The sequence below is a fragment of the Bombus pascuorum genome, chromosome 4 (genome assembly GCF_905332965.1).
Source record: "Bombus pascuorum chromosome 4, iyBomPasc1.1, whole genome shotgun sequence".
Lineage (NCBI taxonomy): Eukaryota > Metazoa > Arthropoda > Insecta > Hymenoptera > Apidae > Bombus > Bombus pascuorum.
This window is the reverse complement of record NC_083491.1, coordinates 10,987,894-11,003,036: the sequence shown is the minus strand read 5'-3', so window position 1 is coordinate 11,003,036 and position 15,143 is coordinate 10,987,894. Positions and strand designations below refer to the sequence as shown.

General features: G+C 24.2%; 3 protein-coding genes across 3 annotated transcripts; 2 read left to right on the top strand and 1 right to left on the bottom strand.

Moving 5' to 3' along the window:
* Positions 1-94: 94 nt before the first annotated feature.
* Positions 95-13,058, top strand: LOC132906123 (myosin-7-like). The gene is made up of 43 exons (XM_060957992.1): positions 95-465; positions 666-848; positions 928-1,124; positions 1,303-1,318; positions 1,705-1,784; positions 1,867-2,050; positions 2,270-2,525; positions 2,604-2,749; positions 2,808-3,011; positions 3,475-3,510; positions 3,600-3,722; positions 4,214-4,339; positions 4,439-4,489; positions 4,593-4,727; positions 4,807-4,902; positions 4,976-5,101; positions 5,178-5,285; positions 5,365-5,460; positions 5,552-5,686; positions 5,775-5,816; positions 5,907-5,990; positions 6,066-6,158; positions 6,274-6,432; positions 6,515-6,610; positions 6,714-6,782; positions 6,854-6,943; positions 7,051-7,197; positions 7,267-7,362; positions 7,774-7,836; positions 7,963-8,062; positions 8,915-8,991; positions 9,100-9,243; positions 9,484-9,531; positions 9,603-9,700; positions 9,781-10,273; positions 10,370-10,615; positions 10,699-10,779; positions 10,848-10,985; positions 11,053-11,241; positions 11,335-11,481; positions 11,552-11,799; positions 11,889-12,069; positions 12,688-13,058. The coding sequence occupies exons 1-43, from the start codon at positions 256-258 to the stop codon at positions 12,883-12,885; spliced, it is 5,835 nt and encodes a 1,944-aa protein (XP_060813975.1). The 5' UTR covers positions 95-255; the 3' UTR covers positions 12,886-13,058.
* On the top strand, positions 2,525-3,213 carry LOC132906020 (uncharacterized). Its single transcript, XM_060957849.1, has 2 exons — positions 2,525-2,749; positions 2,808-3,213. Exons 1-2 carry the CDS (start codon positions 2,657-2,659, stop codon positions 3,204-3,206), a joined length of 492 nt encoding a protein of 163 aa, XP_060813832.1. The 5' UTR covers positions 2,525-2,656; the 3' UTR covers positions 3,207-3,213.
* Positions 12,942-14,609, bottom strand: LOC132906021 (uncharacterized). Its single transcript, XM_060957850.1, has 2 exons — positions 13,785-14,609; positions 12,942-13,708 (listed from the first exon to the last, which is right to left on the bottom strand). The coding sequence occupies exons 1-2, from the start codon at positions 14,119-14,121 to the stop codon at positions 13,602-13,604; spliced, it is 444 nt and encodes a 147-aa protein (XP_060813833.1). The 5' UTR covers positions 14,122-14,609; the 3' UTR covers positions 12,942-13,601.
* Positions 14,610-15,143: the final 534 nt, after the last annotated feature.

The window sequence follows — 15,143 nt, the reverse complement described above, 5'->3', positions numbered from 1 at the left end:
AAAAATTATTCTTAGTAATATTAAAGCTGCTTTTCGAACTATCTGTAAATGGAATCTTAAAAAAGGATAGAGTTATGCTTCTTAATTACTACTGCTCATGGATGTAAAAATACGTTGACAACTCTAATGATAAGATGGCGAGCTAGTGTGTTGATGGTTATTTTAAGATTATTTTTAAACTGAGTGTAGGAAGACTCTTTTAATTTAATAAACTAATAATTTATTCATGTTATTCGATCTTTTCATTAATGTGCCATGAACCCATTTGATTCAACGATCGAATCTATCCCAGAGATTTCTAAGATTTTTGATGAAGACTGCAATTGTACTGCTATTGATAAAACTATTGGGGAATTTTGCGGCGAAACTGAAACTCTAAGAATTATCAATGAGTTTCAAAAATTATACGAAACTCGCATTGAAAATGTTGATCGAGAGGTCGAAAATGAATTTGATCAAGTTTGTGTAAGTTTTTCTATAATATATAAAGTTAATTTAACTTATTTGCATAAGTGCAAATGTAAAACATTAAAAATATTTATTCCTTTTTGCAAGAAAATTGACAATAATAAATTAAAAAAACAATAAAAATGAATGTATATTTCTCTATATTTTCAATTTTTAATGTGAAATTTCTACTTTTATTGTTATTTAATATTTCATAGATGAAATTAGAAATATCAAAAGAATGGATAAAAAATTTAAAAGAGCAAAATGTTATGCTAGTACAAGTAGTAGAGGATTTAGAGCAAGCTGCTTGTAATAGAGTTAAATTATTGGAACAAAAATTAAAACATTCATCAGTGTTAGTTTCTGGGAACATGTCAAAGTCAATGAATACAGAAATGGTATGATTAAAATTTTTCTTTGAGATTACTATGATATATATATAATGCAAATTTATATAACAAATAATAATTATTGTAGACTATACATACACTTTCAAATCGTGTAAGTATCTTAGAAAAAGATGAAAAATATATGCAACAAAAAATAGAATTTCTTCAAAGTGATATCAGAGGATTATTAGAACTAATACGACGTGCAGTGCAAGAAAATCATTGGAATTTAGATGACATAAAATTCTTTGAAATTCAACCTAGTGATATACCTGTCCCCACTAAGTAAGTTCCTATTAAGTTTCATGAACCTGGCAGTATATACATGAACTTCTAAAATGGAAATCCATATAAAATAAGAATCCACATGGTAGGGATCTGTTGGATTTCCAAGTGTATGCTGCCAGGTTAATTAAATATTCCAAACAAATTAAGTAATATAATTTCTTTTATACTTTTGTAGCTGTACCTGTGATCAGGTAAATATAAATGTAGATGCTGATAAGAGATTCAAACTTAGAATACAAATTAGTCATGATTTCATGAATAAATCAGATTATCCATTAGATGGAAGTATTTGCATGATACATCCTACCCATTCAACAACACTTTAATTAAGTTTTTACTTTTTGCTATATATATATAGATATGTAATTGGTATATGTTGTTTATTTTATATTTTAATCTCCTACACTCTTTTTGATAAATTCTTTGTCAAATATTCCATATAATTTTTATGTAAAATAAATGGTGGGTATGTAATATAATTATGTACAAATTGTTGTTTTTCTTATATTTAAATTTACTGTAATATGTATGAGTAATGAAAGTTTGAAATTTACTTTATGATTTTATTTTAAATTAGGGAGATATAAGTCATAAAAAGATGCAGTCCTTAAAATTGCAAATCAAACATCTTCAAGAAAATGAAAAAAAAATGATTGTGTAAGTGAAAATGAAAAATGAATTTAAATAATGAATATTTTTTAATATATTTGTTATTAACACTAAATTCCCTGTTTTTTAGATATCAAAAAGAGTTAGAGGATAAATTAATAGATCTTAACACAAAATTGCAAACAAAAGAAGATACCGTTAAAGCATGTGTTTCTCAATTTCAAAATCTTAGTGACAATCTTAGAAAACATGTCAAATTTACTGAGCAAATTGCATCTAGTTCATTTATAGTAAATGATCAAGAACCTGTTGATGTAAGTTAATATTATCTTAAGTAAGTTTATACTTTTGAATCACAACTTTAAGTATATATGAACATATACGTCTATGTAATTATATTTCTGATACAATGAAGTAATTGAAAATTACATAGATTAAATAATGAATAACAAGGCAATCATGTTGAAATATGAAATATTTTCAAATGTATGAGATTCTCTAGATTAATATAGTGATAAATTATCTTTAAAACTTTTGTTGCTATCCAGATTATGTTAGTGGCTGGTATTGTGGAAAAGCTATTCATTGAAAAAGATCTAGAAACAAAAAACTTGCAGGAACGCTTACGTGACGCGGAATCTAATTTGATAATAGTAACTCGTGATAGCGATATAAGTTTAAATAATTTAAAAATTCAGTTGAATGAAAAGTACAAGACAATTCAAGAAATAGAGCAGCAAATGGTTAATCTACAAAAAGTTTGTGCTATTTGCTCGAATGTATATTTTATTTTTCAATGATAATTTATTTATAATTCTATTTGTATCAACTGTTAGGAATCAATAAAGAAGCAAATTGTCTTAACAGCAGAAGTGACAGAAAGAAACGAAGTAGTAACGTCTCTGCAAAAACAAGTAACTATGTTACAAGAGCAATGTCGTTCTACAAACATGCAAATTCATTTTAAAGAAGGCATTATTAAAGAAATGCGAAGAAAATTAAGACGAACTAAGGTATAAACAGTAATTCGTGGATTCGTAAATGGATAACAATGATGTTTTTTATTTTCAGTTTCTATATTCTAACTTCTTTCCTTATACTTCTAATCGTTATGACAAAGTTACTATTGACAATCAAGAAATGGAATCTTTTTATAAATTATGTGAGAAAATTATGATACCAAAAATGATGTATACATCTGCTGAGCACAATAATGATTCGTTTTTGCAAACTTACATTAACACTATTTTAAATCATAATAAATTAATAAAAGATGTATCTATAATGAAAACAAAACACAATAATTTAAAAACAAAAATAATAAATTGTCATAAAAATACTGAATATAATAAAATTGATATGTATAAGAGTTTTCATGATATTGATAAAAAGATCTTGAAATATAGCAAAAAGCTACCATCTGTTAATACACACAAACAATTAATTGTTTCAAACAGTTGTAACAATTGAACAACAAAGATACTCCTATTTTCGAAAAATCTGAAAATTAATGTACGTTTTTCAATAGATATAATAATTGAAATGTTAAATCATTATGTTAACATTCAGCTTATAAGTTATTAATAATATATTATATATTATATGTAAAGTTGGTCCCTTTTATATTATATTTCAATATGATTGCCTTTTATTTCTAACATTTACATCAAAATAATCAATATTTCATTTGCATTTAACATATTTCTTGCTTATACTTTTCTTCATACTCTTTTTGTAGGATATTAAGAGGTCAAGAAATCCTACAAATCAACAGGTAATATATATAAATATTGAATGTTTAGTGTTTAAAAATATACATTTCAATATTGTCAAATATTGTTTTAAATAGATTTTAATTTTTAGAATCAAATTTTATTATATTTGAGTAAAGTAAAATCATTCATGGAACAGGAAAAGGAAGACCTTTTTAATTTAAAGATAGAATTGGAAAAAACTGTAGAAAACTTGTGCGGCAGAAAAGATAAAGTTGGTAACATACACATGCACATTTTTATTTCAACAAGATATTGAATAGAATATGTCATTTTCTAATTAAGTAATATAAAACGAAGAATTTATTGTTATCTTTTTGGATATTTTTTTAAAGGATATATTTAACTTCATTTTTTATAATCTATATTTGGGTAAAAATCTTATGAATAAACATTTTTCAGTTGTCTGTAATATCGCGAAGAAATTGTAAGAAGAATAATTCACTTTAATAAGGAATTCCAGTATTTTTAAAAACAGAAAGCTTAATTGATTCCGATAGTATTTGCACATAATATATATTTTCAATTGTAATAAAATGTAGAGCAATAAAAATTTTATATTATTTAGCACATATATTTTTAATTGAAAAATGTTTATTGTTATTAACATTGCTTTAAAATAGTTATGCTAATAAACAATACTTGTAAATTTCTTACGAAAATAATTATTTACAAAAGAACTGTTTGATATTTCTAATTGAACAGGAATACAAAACGATTGATAGTGAAAATAATGTGGATAATATAAGGTATAAATTAGCTAAAAATATTGAATATGTGGACAAACTATATTTAAAAAAGGAGGAATCAATTGAAATAATTAATTCTTTAGTATGTACAATTTTTTAAATCATTCATATAGTGAAGAAATAATTTTGTATATTTAAATATTATATTATACTATTTATTATATTCTATATTGTGCTCTAGCTTCAAATGGAAAATAATCATCTTTTTCATGTAGAAGATCTTAATTGCTTAGTAAGTATTATGTTAAATAATATTTAAATTTTATCAATAAATGTTTTATGATAAATTGTAATGTAAGTTATTAACATAAGGAACAAAAATTAATGTATTTTAGCCAAGCACGGACATTAACCGACGGAAATTAATGGACATATTCAGAGCATGCATTGTTGAAGCACAACTTACTATGGAAGATATGAAAGATGAAATAAATATAATTGTTTCTTCATTTAAATGTAGACATCAAAAGGTGAACTATATGTTAAAGTTATTGTATGTTAATTACATATTACTAGCATGATTTTGTATTAATGACAAGATCTTTACAGTATGTTGATTTGAATAAAGAAGTTATGAATGTACAAAATCAGTTAATAAAAAGTCGGGGGATAATAGCAGAAGTAATTAATGAATTACAATTACAAGTAAGAATCATTAAATTTAATTATATTTAATGTTATCACCTTGCAATTAATAAACTTTTTCTCTTCATTATAGGGAGAAGAAAGAATAAGACACAATGATAGAATTGCTTCAAGAAAGAATAAATTAAAAGATATAAAAAATGAAATAAATCTGTCCCAATCCCAATTATCAATTCATATAAATGAAATGCAGACCAATGTACAGAACAAATTTAATTTCTCTACTTAAGTTTAGTATCTGGCTAACTAAGTTAATTATTCTATTCAAATTTTAGGAAAATATATCTAGTTATGCAGAAAATGTATCCAACTACGACCTGTTATGTTCAGTAATTGAAGAAATAGAACAAACATCATCTAGTCTGCAAATATTTCAAGTTCAAGTAAAACTTTGAAATTCTTTATTGTATAAAATAGTGTTAAAATATTATAAATAAATAAATAATATTCAAATTATTTAAGGGATGTTGCATAGTAAAAGAGTTTGAAAAAATGAAGAACCAATTTTGTGAAGTAGATTCATCTACAAGGAAATTACAAGAAAAAATAGATGAAGCAGTTGTGTATTTACTACTATAAATATTTCTTAACTATTTCTTAATTTCAATTTTATTAAATTCATTACTTAATTGAGTTTTATTCTTTGCAGTTGACAGAACATGACATAGTAGAATTGACACTTTCACAAAAAGAACAAAAATTACAGAAGTTAGAAGAAGAAATTGATGTGATTCATTTAAAAGTGAAAAACGTGTTGGAATCATTTTTTTCTCCAAAAGAACATGTATGTATTTCTCATTTTTATATTACATTATTATTTATATTATAATTAAGGTAAAATTTCACTTAATTTTGTTCCAATTATGTAATAGGTATCTGATTATAATATTATGGAGGCTCAATTATATACACAAGTAATATTTTATGTCATTTAATCATTTCATGTTATTTATTCCCAAATCTCTCTGTGATCACTTTAATATAAAAATATTATATTATTTTAGATTTTAAACGAGATACTGCAAACTAAACAAGCTGTATATAAATTAAGGAAAGAATATGACGAATTAAAATATAAGTTGTCACAAGTGAGAAACTTACAAATTATTTTAATTATATCATATTATAAATAAATTTACTTATTTGTAATAAATATTTTACAGTCATCACTCCACCCTGAATGTGATAAGAAAACGTGTTCATGGAAATGTAGAGTAACTGACTTACAAGACCAAGTTAAAATATTACAACATGAGGTATGTAATATTCAATTATCTTCTGTAATACAGTATGATAACAGTAACGTACTGATTGTTGTTGTAATAAATGGTGGTAGATTTTTATACCTATTATCAAATTTGACTTCTGCAGGCAAAGTGCAATGAAGAAGCGAACAATTTTTTAAGAAATAACATTCAATCAATAGAAGAGGAACTGCATATAACACAAGCAAAAGCAGATAGTTATAGACGATCTCACTCCATAGATAATATGAAATTAAAGAAAAAGATTATAGAATTAGAAAATACCGTAAATATATATAGACAATTATTTAATATAGAGTATTAAAATATTATTAGATAAAATTATTTTATATGTGTTTGAATTTTAGCTTAAATTTCAAAAAGAAATTGAATGTACTCTTCAGCGACAATTGAATGATAGCGAAATTGAATTAAAAAGATCTAAAGAATTATTAAATTCTTCTGTAAGTTGAAATTTCTTACAAAAGTCTGATTATTATATTTATATCTTTTTTATTTACATCATTAAAAAAAATTTTTTTAATTCTTTTTTACATTTTATAAAAGCATAATGAACATAGCATGGAAGAAACTTTGTTACGGTATGGTTGTTATCAGTTCAGATATGACACAATGGTAAGTGTTATTAATTATTCATACAAAATAAGTCATTAAAGTAATAGTAATAGGTAGATTTATATTTGTAGACTGCACCTCAGTTATTTAAAAAACTGCAAAACACTATAAAATCAACAAAAACTGGCCTTCAAGAACTTAAAGCAGAATTCAAAAAATTGGTTTGATTAAATTTCATTATTTTCATTACCTCCTGTGTAAAAGTTACACATTATAATACACATAAAAATTTTTATTATTGTTTATTTTGGAATAATATCTTTTCTAGATTTGTGAAGATTCATCTAATAGCTGTTCTTCTGCAAAGTCATTAATGAATTTACTAGAAAAATTACAGAAGTATGAAAATGAACTAGATAATTGTACCCAAGAAATTGAAGAACTCAAAAATACATTGTATTCTAAAGATAAGCTTGTAACTATTATTTCACTTTCTCATTTGGACAAAATTATTAACAGCATCTAAATACTATTATATTTACAGATAGAAAATATGGATGAAATTATTAAAATCCAAAAGGATTCTATTGTAATGACACAAGCTGAATTAAAAGAACTTCACAAAAAATTTCAAGAAAAGGTATGTTAATATTCAAAAACATCTTAAAAAAGAATCATTTGTAATATTTAATAAGAATGACTGTAGACTAACTGTATGTATAACATACATAAATTATAGGAAGAGTTATAATGTTTATAATTATCAAAAATTAATATTTAGATTAGAATTTAATACCAAAAGTATATTGAAATTATCTATTTAATTCTTAAGTTATATTACTTAAGTTTTTTGTTTGGATAAATTTAAGTAACTTTATACATCACTTATACTAAATTTATGATGCAAAATTGATATACACATACATTATTGGCATGAATTATTTTATTGAAAATGTGATTATTAGAAAGAAACTATCAAGATTTATTATTAAAGGTATGTTAACTATAAATATCAAAATTTTAATACAGTATGTAATATACACATTTCTAGATTGATAATCAAGATCAAATAATTTCTCAATATGAAAAGGAAAAAAAAGAATTATTAGAACAGGTCTGTATTAATTTTATATTATTAATAATTATTATAGAAAAAATTTCTATTTTTATTTATTGGTTTTACTCTAGTTTATATAAAAACTTCCTCTGTTAGTTGATATAAAAATATATTCGTTTTTAGAACGAGCTTCAAGTTCAAACTATTGGTCATTTACAAAATGCTGTAGTGGAAGCTAAAAAATGTATAGATCAAATGGGACATAGAACAGTGAGTGATATGAGTGAACAATGGCCTACAATTTCATCTGCAATATACAATCAAAGAAACGTGCATGATGTTTAAACGTTAACTTGTAATGAAACGTGTAGTGAAACATGTGCAAGTAACATATAGCTTATTTGTAAAAACAGGCATTCAACATATTTTTGTTAGAAAATAAGATAGCAATTTACAGTATAATTTAAAAGATATTGACAGATGATAATAATTATAAAATTATTGAAATCAGTTTCATATTTTAGATATAGAACATATCTTTAAATTTGAAACAATTGTACATTATTGAAAACATTTAAATTTCTATAATTTTGTAATATTTGAATAGTATTTAAATTCAAAGAATTAAATTAAGCAATACCTCAAAATTGCATATATTACATATATATTACATATTACTTGTGCAATATATTTATTAATGCCTAAAACTTCATTTTTGTAAATATTGTTGACGATAGTTAAAAATATTTGTTAGAAGTCTATATCTTATTGTTTTAAAATAAAAATATATGTATTTCTGTATACAAAAATTATACTCATTAATAATAACAATATATTACATATTAGTAAAGTTTATCACTGTTTATTGTTACAATAAATAACTGAATAAATAACTTGCATGTATTATGTTTCATATTTTGACCATACCAACAATTTTAAATAACTAACACTATATAATTTTCTTGTTTAGTTTCAAATATAGTGTTGTAGAAGTTGATTGTGTGACTTGATAAAGACTTGTGATACTTAAAAGCAACATTTGTGTTTAGTGGTGTTGTTAATATGAACTTATTACACATTTTGAAGTATTATTTGTAGGAAAACAATCGAACAGTCTGTAATTTACAGTTTGAAGAAAAAATTGAAGCTATTCGTTTACTCACAGTGTATGCAGAAGAAACTCAAAGTCAATATAATGAATGTTTTGCAGAGGTGTAGTAGACTCCTTTATCTATAATTAATTTTATTAATCTATTAAGAATATAATTTATTGTTTGCGAAATTAAATGCCATTTATAATAATATATTCCTTTTATATAGGCAGCTAAACAAGATAAATTGTTAGAGCTACAACGAGACGCAATTCACAATCTTCAACAAAAAATTAGTGGTATGGAATACGATAATAGCACAGCTATTAGTTTCATCCATATCACATATTATTCAATTTTAAAAACGATACAGGTAGAGGAATTCGAAATATTGCTGTAGATAATGAATCAAAATTGTTGCACATATTTGTTTTAATAATAAAAAGATGATATATTTCTTACTATCAGAGTTTTATTGCATTTTATATTTCTGTATAGTTATTAAACTAAATATAAATTACTGTTAGTTTTTATAATATTTATTTTAATATTAAGATATTAAAAGAGAGTTAATTTTAATAATTGTATCTATTAATAAATATAAATTTTTTAGGAACAACTGGAAACTCGAGTAAATGAAATTCAAGCTCTAAAAAATGAGGTATAACAAGCTTTATTTCATAAACATATATTCTTGTAAACTATGTTCAAAATACGTTAATTTCATTTCAGAGAGATACTTTAATACAATCAAAATGTTACTTGGAAAGTAAATATTTGAACACAAAAATGTTATGGCAAGAAGCAGAAGGAAAATTGCTGGAATTAAGGTAATATTTTAATATAGAATTTTGTTAATGTGGAAGTATAATATATATTTTAAGAAATACTGTACTGTTAATTGATTTAGGAAAGAAACGTTGAAGATTGAACATAAAACAAAGATTACTGAAGATAAAGGATGTCAATATAAAATAGAAGTTAAAGACAAAAACTGCACTACTCAAGATATATTTGATTGGAGTGACTTAACATATAATAATACGGAACAATGTAAAAATTTATCACATGAACATGACTTGCAATCAGAAATTGAAATTTTAATTGGAGAAAACGAAGATATGAAAAGACAATTACAAAAATATAAATTGGATTTTGACATCATTGACAAAGAACTGAAAACAGAAAAAGAAAGTGGTACTTATGTTCAGCAAATTTCATTTGAATTACAAAAATTGAGAGATACAGAGTGTTGTCTACAATATGAAAATGAACAACTTAAATCTGATTTAAAAAAACAAACTATCGAAATAGAGAACTTGTTAGAAAAGTTACAGTTATCTCAGGAAAATAACACAAAATTTGAGAAATTGTTAAAGAAATTAGAGGATAGGCAGATACAGGTATATTTCACAATAAGAAAAACAACTCTAATAATTATAATGTGAAATTCTAGTTAAGTAAAAAATCACACTGATATTTTATTCCATTATGTGCAGATTAATGATTTATGCAGTCAGATTGTGAATAATGAAATTGTTATAAAAAAACAAACAGAAATCATTGAAGAACTTGAAAAAAAGTTAGACATAAAAAATAAACAAATTAAAGCATATTTATCTGAATTAAATGAAGCAGAAGAAGAGATGTCAACTTTACATGAAAGGATACAATCTTTGAAAACAATGTTAAAGGAAAAATCAGATGATATGGCTAAATTGCAGGCAGATTATGAAGTGATGAAAGTATGTACTAATATTTGATATTTGACTTTACTGTTCTAGAATACTCAAAAATTGATTGACTACTCAAAAATGTTTTATTTCAGAATGAGAATTCTATATTGAAGATGGAGAATAGCAATTTTGAGGATAAAACAAAAGAAGATATTTGTCAATTAAAAGCTATAGTATACAGTATATTTTATCATATATTAATTTTAAGATTGTAAATAATGTCAATATTATTTTTTTTCAGTTGAAAGATCTCCAAATGCAATTATGCTTTGCTGAAGATAATTATTGCAGAGTCACTAAAGATTTTAATAGAACACAAGAACAATTAATCAAGATAACAAAACGAGAAGCTGATTTACAAGAATGTTTAACAAATATGGTGCTTATTATCTTTAAATATTTTATCTAACTGAAAATTCTCTTATCTTTCTGTTTAACCAATTTAGGAAATGGATTATTGCTTAAAACTATCAACTATGGAGAAAGAGAAAACTATACTTGGAGATTGCTTGAATAAACTCAAAGATGAATTAGAAGAAATTCAAAGAAACTATTCATCAAAAAATAGTGAACATTGCAAACTGCAAGATATTTGTAAGTCTTATGCGGAACAATTACATATTTTACAACAACAGGTGAAACAAATTAATACAATATTTTTATCTCTAAAGGATTATATAAATCTTACATCACATAATATTAATTTTAAATATTTATTATATTTTTAGATTGAGGGAGGAAAAGAGAAAATTAAGCAAATGGAAGAATCAAATCATTGTATAGTTCAGCAGTTACAGGAATACAAAGAAGAAAATTGTAATCTTATTAAGGAAAAATCCATAATAGAACAAAATAATTGTGATATCATTTCAGAGGTAAACAAATATTTAATTGCTTGTAACATACAAGTTCAATAAAAATAATTTAAAATGAATTTTTTCTTAGTTGCAAGAGACACACAAATCCTTGTTAGAATTAAAAAAAGAGTGTCAGCTAAAAAATAAATCATTGGCATGCATATCAGCAGAATTGACAGAAACGGCAATAAGTAGATCGGAACTTTGTAATCAGTCGCAATATGTCGTTTCTTGTATACGTGTTTGGATGGAAGAACAACGAGAATATGTAAACAAACTTAGTACGAAATTGAAGTCCCAACAACAGGAATTAGTACAACTTGAATTTGAAAAGAGGTCAGTGTTTTTAGAATTTCTAAGATTAGTATTTTTAAAGACTTATAAGTTTAAAGTCTCTTAAAAATAATCGACAAAACAATTTACAGAGTATTAGTAGATGAAACAAGGAGACTAAAACACATTAATCATTCAATAATACAAAGATTAAAGCGGATATATAGACATGGTGGGAGGAATGTTAGAAATGTTTGTGTAGGATGCCAAATATTACCAAAAAATATTGATATACATCTTCCTACAAGCTCCAAATATGTATCATCACAGAAGGTAATTTCACTCATAAAACTTTCTTGTTTTATTTTTTTAATTAATACAAACTGTTCTAACTATATACTGTTTAGAGTATTAGAAAGTTAAAACTATTAAAGATAATTTGATATTTTTACAATCAGATAGTTGTCTTAAACAATGACATACAAATAAAACAATATGATAAGAATATATTTTATAGAAACTTCAATTTGTGAAAGTTAAAATTATTTATATTCAGATTTGTTCTTTACATCATATTGTTCTTTATAATTGTGTATCTTTCTGGAATGAATCTATAGATCTATGGTCAATTATTTTGAATTATTTTTAATTAATCATATTGGTAAATTCTTCATTCAAATTCTGTTTATTTATGTTCCATTTATGTTCCATTATGTTCACCCAACAGATGAAATCAGGGTAATTTGTTAATTTATGTTTAATTGATTGTAGTCTAAACAATCGTTATGCGGTTTATATTACAGTATATGTATTAAATTTAAGATTCTTACTAAAATACTTCCTTAAAACATAATGTAAAATCTGATATATTTATTGCTTTATTTACCACGAATTATAAGGTTTTTTTATGAATTTTAATTGACTTAAATTTAAATACTTTCTTTCATTTAGAAACTAAATCTTACAAGGACAGCACAGCGCATGTCAGTGTGTAGTAATGGTTCGTGGTTCCCTAAAATGAAATATTTAGTAAACGAGTTACGAAAAAGTAATGTAGAATGTAGTGAAAACTGTTTTAACAGGATGAATACAGATGTAGGGGCAGAAGAAAACCACGATTGCGGTTACCAATCATCTACCAGTAAATGAACATATATAGAAAGTTATGACTACTAAAAATGAACTAATCATACTTTTTAACGAACATATAAACAAATTGTTAATTCATCAGACTTTTTTATATTATTTACTATGTAATAGAAGTTCTTCATATTTCTATGCGTGAGTCAATTTAAAAATATAAACGTACATTGAGTAAATAATTCATTTGTCAATGTGTACTTTCTTTATTAATGTTTCATAATTGAATTTTCTGGAGTACGTAATTTTAGAGTAAAATGATACTTTGTATGACACAGAATATGCAGCAAAACAAGATTTTTTATGTATGCTTTGTGAAATAATTTAAGTAAAAATTTGCATTCGTTCATAGTAAATACTTCCAGACTGTTTGGAGGATACTAAAAATTACATATTGCAGACTTTTACAAACTTTTGCTTATCTCTAAAGATCCATCATTATATGCTATATATATAATCTGATAGAGAAATATACAAACCAAAACAACATGTAGTAAAACGCTTTTATAAAAAAACTGGTGGACTTCTTGAGCTGTCCACCACGGATAAGAAAGAAAAAATAAATGTGTTAAATACACGATCCCCAAACATGCAGAAATACCTTTTTCAGTGAATAATTTTAGCCTAAAATACAATTCAATAAATATTCATTTAGATATGGATTAAGACTAACTTTTTAAATTTGTATTACATACCAATTATAAATTTTAAAGAGAAAACATTTTTTATAAATTCAATATACTCAAATACCTAGTAAGCTTGAAGAATTCCCATAATACATTTATAAAAACAGTATTACTTTTCCCTGTAGTCTCATTTAACAATTTATTTTCTGCAAAAAAAACTGATATTATTTTGTTTTACATATATAATTGCTATTTATCAAAGTAACATTTATATTTATTTACCAAAAAAAGAACGTATCAGATTCTTGTTTTCTTGATGCTTTTTAAGATAAATTATATCCTCTTCTGTAAAATATTTCCAAATGCATAAACTTGGCTGCGGTGAATCAACATATTTACTATGAAGAGGATTTTTTGAATAAACCCACGGTCCGCACAAATCGTCATAATCTACATTTGATTCGATTTGAATGTCCGACTGGATTTTTTGTAAAGTTACTTGAATTTTCGGTATTGTACGTTCTGACAAAGTTGACCACTTAACATTTGTAATTGATTTCGACTGGTCTTTTTGACCATTGGTTTGTGGACGATCTTCTGTTATGAATTGATATGACATTATCAAATATTATTGCTACAACAACAAGGTGTGTATATTTAAAAATTAGATACATATAATAGTTAAATTATGAACATTTAAATTGATAGAGAAAATTGGACTTGATAAATCGAATACAAACTAACTCACGGTTTGTGTTGATCGTGTTTTCTTTCACTATATATATACTAATATTAACATATCCTAAGCATAAAATATTATATACATTATATAGAATAATACATATAAATGTTAATAAGCCTACAATTTCATGTATTATCTTTTAATATTGTTAAAATAATTTATGTAAATCAATGCAAATGCCATTAAGAATCATATACATTTCCAACCACAGGATATCAACAACATAGAAATTTAATAGAGAATAATTTTTAAAATCGTAATTATATTTACTACGATGCGTTAGTGTGATTATAAAATGTCAATATATGTGCTTATTAAGTGTATGTATATACGATATGTGTGTGTGTGTGTGTGTGTGTGTGTGTGTGTGTGTGTGTGTGTGTACCATATATATATATATATCGTATCGGGAATATATATATCGCGTGAGGGTTTATATACACAATATATATATATTGCACTATTTAAAGCTACAAACATAAAATAAAATATTACATTTTTCGCTCTTTTAATTGTATAAAGGCGATTATAAAATGCACAAATTATTTTGCTTAAAAATACAATATTTTGATAAAAATTTTAATAATTTTTATACGTGACTAATACAAAATTTACAGCATATTTACTTTACATTTCAAAAAACAAAATAAATAAAAACTTAAATTTCTTCAAATATCAATATACACTTTCGAAATGTACAAAAAATTAACATATCTGTCAAATACTGCATAATAATGAACAAAGTGTATATTCGTATATAATATAAATATTTCTTTATTCTGTTTAAAACTAAAAATTTTGAGAATGATTTCTACATAAATACCAAATTTTGTTTTGATTATCTAACATTCCAGTTTTAGAATTCAAATCCGTTTTTCTTTTTTTGTTTTTTACATGAT

What these genes read in the sequence shown, in the direction of transcription:
- LOC132906123 (XM_060957992.1), top strand. Translation starts at nt 256, where the DNA reads ATGAACCCATTTGATTCAACGATCGAATCTATCCCAGAGATTTCTAAG. An exon ending in TTAATGAATTACAATTACAA is followed by an intron (nt 4,903 to 4,975) that starts GTAAGAATCATT and finishes TCTTCATTATAG; the next exon opens with GGAGAAGAAAGAATAAGACA. An exon ending in CAACTTGAATTTGAAAAGAG is followed by an intron (nt 11,800 to 11,888) that starts GTCAGTGTTTTT and finishes AACAATTTACAG; the next exon opens with AGTATTAGTAGATGAAACAA.
- LOC132906020 (XM_060957849.1), top strand. Translation starts at nt 2,657, where the DNA reads ATGTTACAAGAGCAATGTCGTTCTACAAACATGCAAATTCATTTTAAA. An exon ending in GAAAATTAAGACGAACTAAG is followed by an intron (nt 2,750 to 2,807) that starts GTATAAACAGTA and finishes TTTTATTTTCAG; the next exon opens with TTTCTATATTCTAACTTCTT.
- LOC132906021 (XM_060957850.1), bottom strand. Translation starts at nt 14,121, where the DNA reads ATGTCATATCAATTCATAACAGAAGATCGTCCACAAACCAATGGTCAA. An exon ending in TCTGATACGTTCTTTTTTTG is followed by an intron (nt 13,709 to 13,784) that starts GTAAATAAATAT and finishes TTTTTTTTGCAG; the next exon opens with AAAATAAATTGTTAAATGAG.